This window comes from Tenrec ecaudatus, chromosome 4, assembly GCF_050624435.1.
Source record: "Tenrec ecaudatus isolate mTenEca1 chromosome 4, mTenEca1.hap1, whole genome shotgun sequence".
NCBI lineage: Eukaryota > Metazoa > Chordata > Mammalia > Afrosoricida > Tenrecidae > Tenrec > Tenrec ecaudatus.
Window position 1 is genome coordinate 67721722 of NC_134533.1, and position 2438 is coordinate 67724159.

Genomic DNA, 2438 nt, shown 5'->3' on the forward strand with positions numbered 1-2438 from the left:
ATATCTTCCTTCATGGATAACAATTGTTCTCTGAACTTGAAATACTATTGAAAATGTATAATTAAATATATTTAATTATAATTAAATATATAAACTGAAGTATAAAATCCCCTGGCATTCACCTTCACAGCACTACATTAGGCACAGAAAACAGTTTTTCTGGCATTAACACAATAGTTTTCCTTGTGTGATCAGAATGACTAAGTGCAGTCAGAATGCTTTACACTTTGATAAAGACACGGAGTACTCGCTCTCTTATCTGTTTAGTCCTCACCCCATAAATTATGGGGTTAAGGGAAGGGGGGAGAACCAAATAGAGGTTGGCAATAAGAATGTGAATATAGTGTGGTATGTTTTGTCCAAATCGGTGAGTAAGGAAAGAGAAGACGGAGGGGATATAGAAAACACAGAGCACCCCAATATGGGAGCCGCAGGTACTTAAGGCTTTGATCCTTGCCTCCTCAGATGGTAGTCGGAAGACAGCTCGGAGAATGTAGACATAAGAGATGCCAATAAGGACTAAGTTCAGAAGAAAGAGGGATACCACAAAAAGTCCATAGATACCATTGATGCGGATGTTTCCACATGACAATTTTGCAATACCCATGTGCTCACAGTAGGAATGGGCTATTACATTAGCCTGACAAAAGGGCAAACGATAGATGAGATAGATCATCGGAAGTGTAAGCAAAATTGGACGAAATATGATGCATGTGGTGATGCCCCCTAGAACGCGGGCGGTCAGGATGGTTGTGTAGTGGAGTGGAGCACAGATTGCCACATACCGGTCAAATGCCATGGCCATCAGGACTTCAGCTTCCATGCCAGTGAAGGCATGGATCAAAAACATCTGGCTCACACAGGCTCCGAAGTTAATCTCATGAGCCTCAAACCAGAAGATTCCCAGCATGCGTGGCACAGACGTCGTTGAAAGGGCCAAGTCAATGGTTGAAAGAATGGCCAGAAAGTAGAACATGGGCTCCCGAAGGGTTTGCTCCGTCTTGATGACTAGCATAACCGTGACATTGCCCATCAAAGCCAGAAGGTAAACTGTGCAAAAGGGCAAGGATATCCAGGTTTGGATCTTTTCTAGACCCGGAATTCCAATGAGGAAAAATGTGGTTGGGTGAAAAATGCTGTTGTTGTGATAAAACATCCTTCCAAATGGTGAAATAGAAAAAATCCTCACTCTCAGAAGCACGGAGATTTAAGAATTGAATAAGGGATTGGTATTCAATACAGCAAGGAAAATAAAAGTTTATCTAAATTGAGGGGTCTGCTGATCAAGTTCATTAATTAAATGTGAGCCATTGCTATTTGAATAGTCCAAATACAATGAGGTACTGAATATAAGCCCTATGGTTATATTGATTTATCTCTAATTTTAACATGTAAGACTGATCAACAAGTTCCTGTGACATCCTACTAAATATGAAAGCGTTATATTAATTTTGGATGAATATTGTATGTTATTCTGTGACATTTTTGAATGACAAGATCATATGAAATAATCATGGAAACACACAAAGGGACCTACAGGGATGTAAAAATGGTGATGTTCAGTCCAGATTCATAATCTAATTTGTAAGACACTTTCATAATTTGAAAATTCAGACTTTTCTAATAATTCATTTGTTGGAGACCATATGGAATGCCAAGAATAAGCCTAGTATGCCGTCACAAAATTAGAAATGGAATGTTACAATAAATATTGATGTAATGAAAAGTGCATGGTCTCTGAAATACTTTCACGGGTGCAAACAGTCATAAATTTGAGAGAAGTTATAAATACATATAATAAACTCACTAGGTCCTTTTTACTGATGGTTCCTTTGTCTATGACTGTCCCATTTCATGGGGGTTTACATTAGAGGGGCATAGTGGCAGTGTTTTCTAAAGAGGTTTAAATGATTATTCACTTTCCACTCCATTATCAGTTTCCTGCATGTATACGTTCATTTGACTACAGCTCCAGAGGCAACACTTACTGACTATCTTCATTCTCGTGTAGCTCATTGGGCATGTGCGTAGAAGACAACATGAGCAGTTTCAGGAGGTTCTTGACTTAGGGATGGAATTTTTGAGAGGCACATGATTCGCTGGAATAGCAGTCTAACTGGAGAGAAAATGGACTCTTAATTACCTAAAGGAAAAAGAGAAGGGCACATTTACCCTGCCTTCCAATTGACGCAGAAACAACCAAACACTTTATATACCTAAGCAATAAAATAAGGAGGCTTTCTCTGGATTACCAATTTAGGAAATATTTGTTCAAAACCATGATAAAAAATAAGCACAGATTTTAATTTATCCTTTATATGTAATATATTCATATTTCTGACAACATACCTATCTTGGAAACACATTGAGATAAAAATTAAATATTATTTTCTTTCAGAGATTATGTCAGAAAGGATATGTTATTGCACAATGACTCA

General features: G+C 37.9%; 1 protein-coding gene across 1 annotated transcript; it reads right to left on the bottom strand.

Moving 5' to 3' along the window:
- Positions 1–220: 220 nt before the first annotated feature.
- On the bottom strand, positions 221–1156 carry LOC142445897 (olfactory receptor 52J3). The gene has a single exon (XM_075547766.1). It carries the CDS (start codon positions 1154–1156, stop codon positions 221–223), a length of 936 nt encoding a protein of 311 aa, XP_075403881.1.
- Positions 1157–2438: the final 1282 nt, after the last annotated feature.

Coding starts and splice junctions, on each gene's coding strand:
- LOC142445897 (XM_075547766.1), bottom strand. CDS start 1,156: ATGTTTTATCACAACAACAGCATTTTTCACCCAACCACATTTTTCCTC.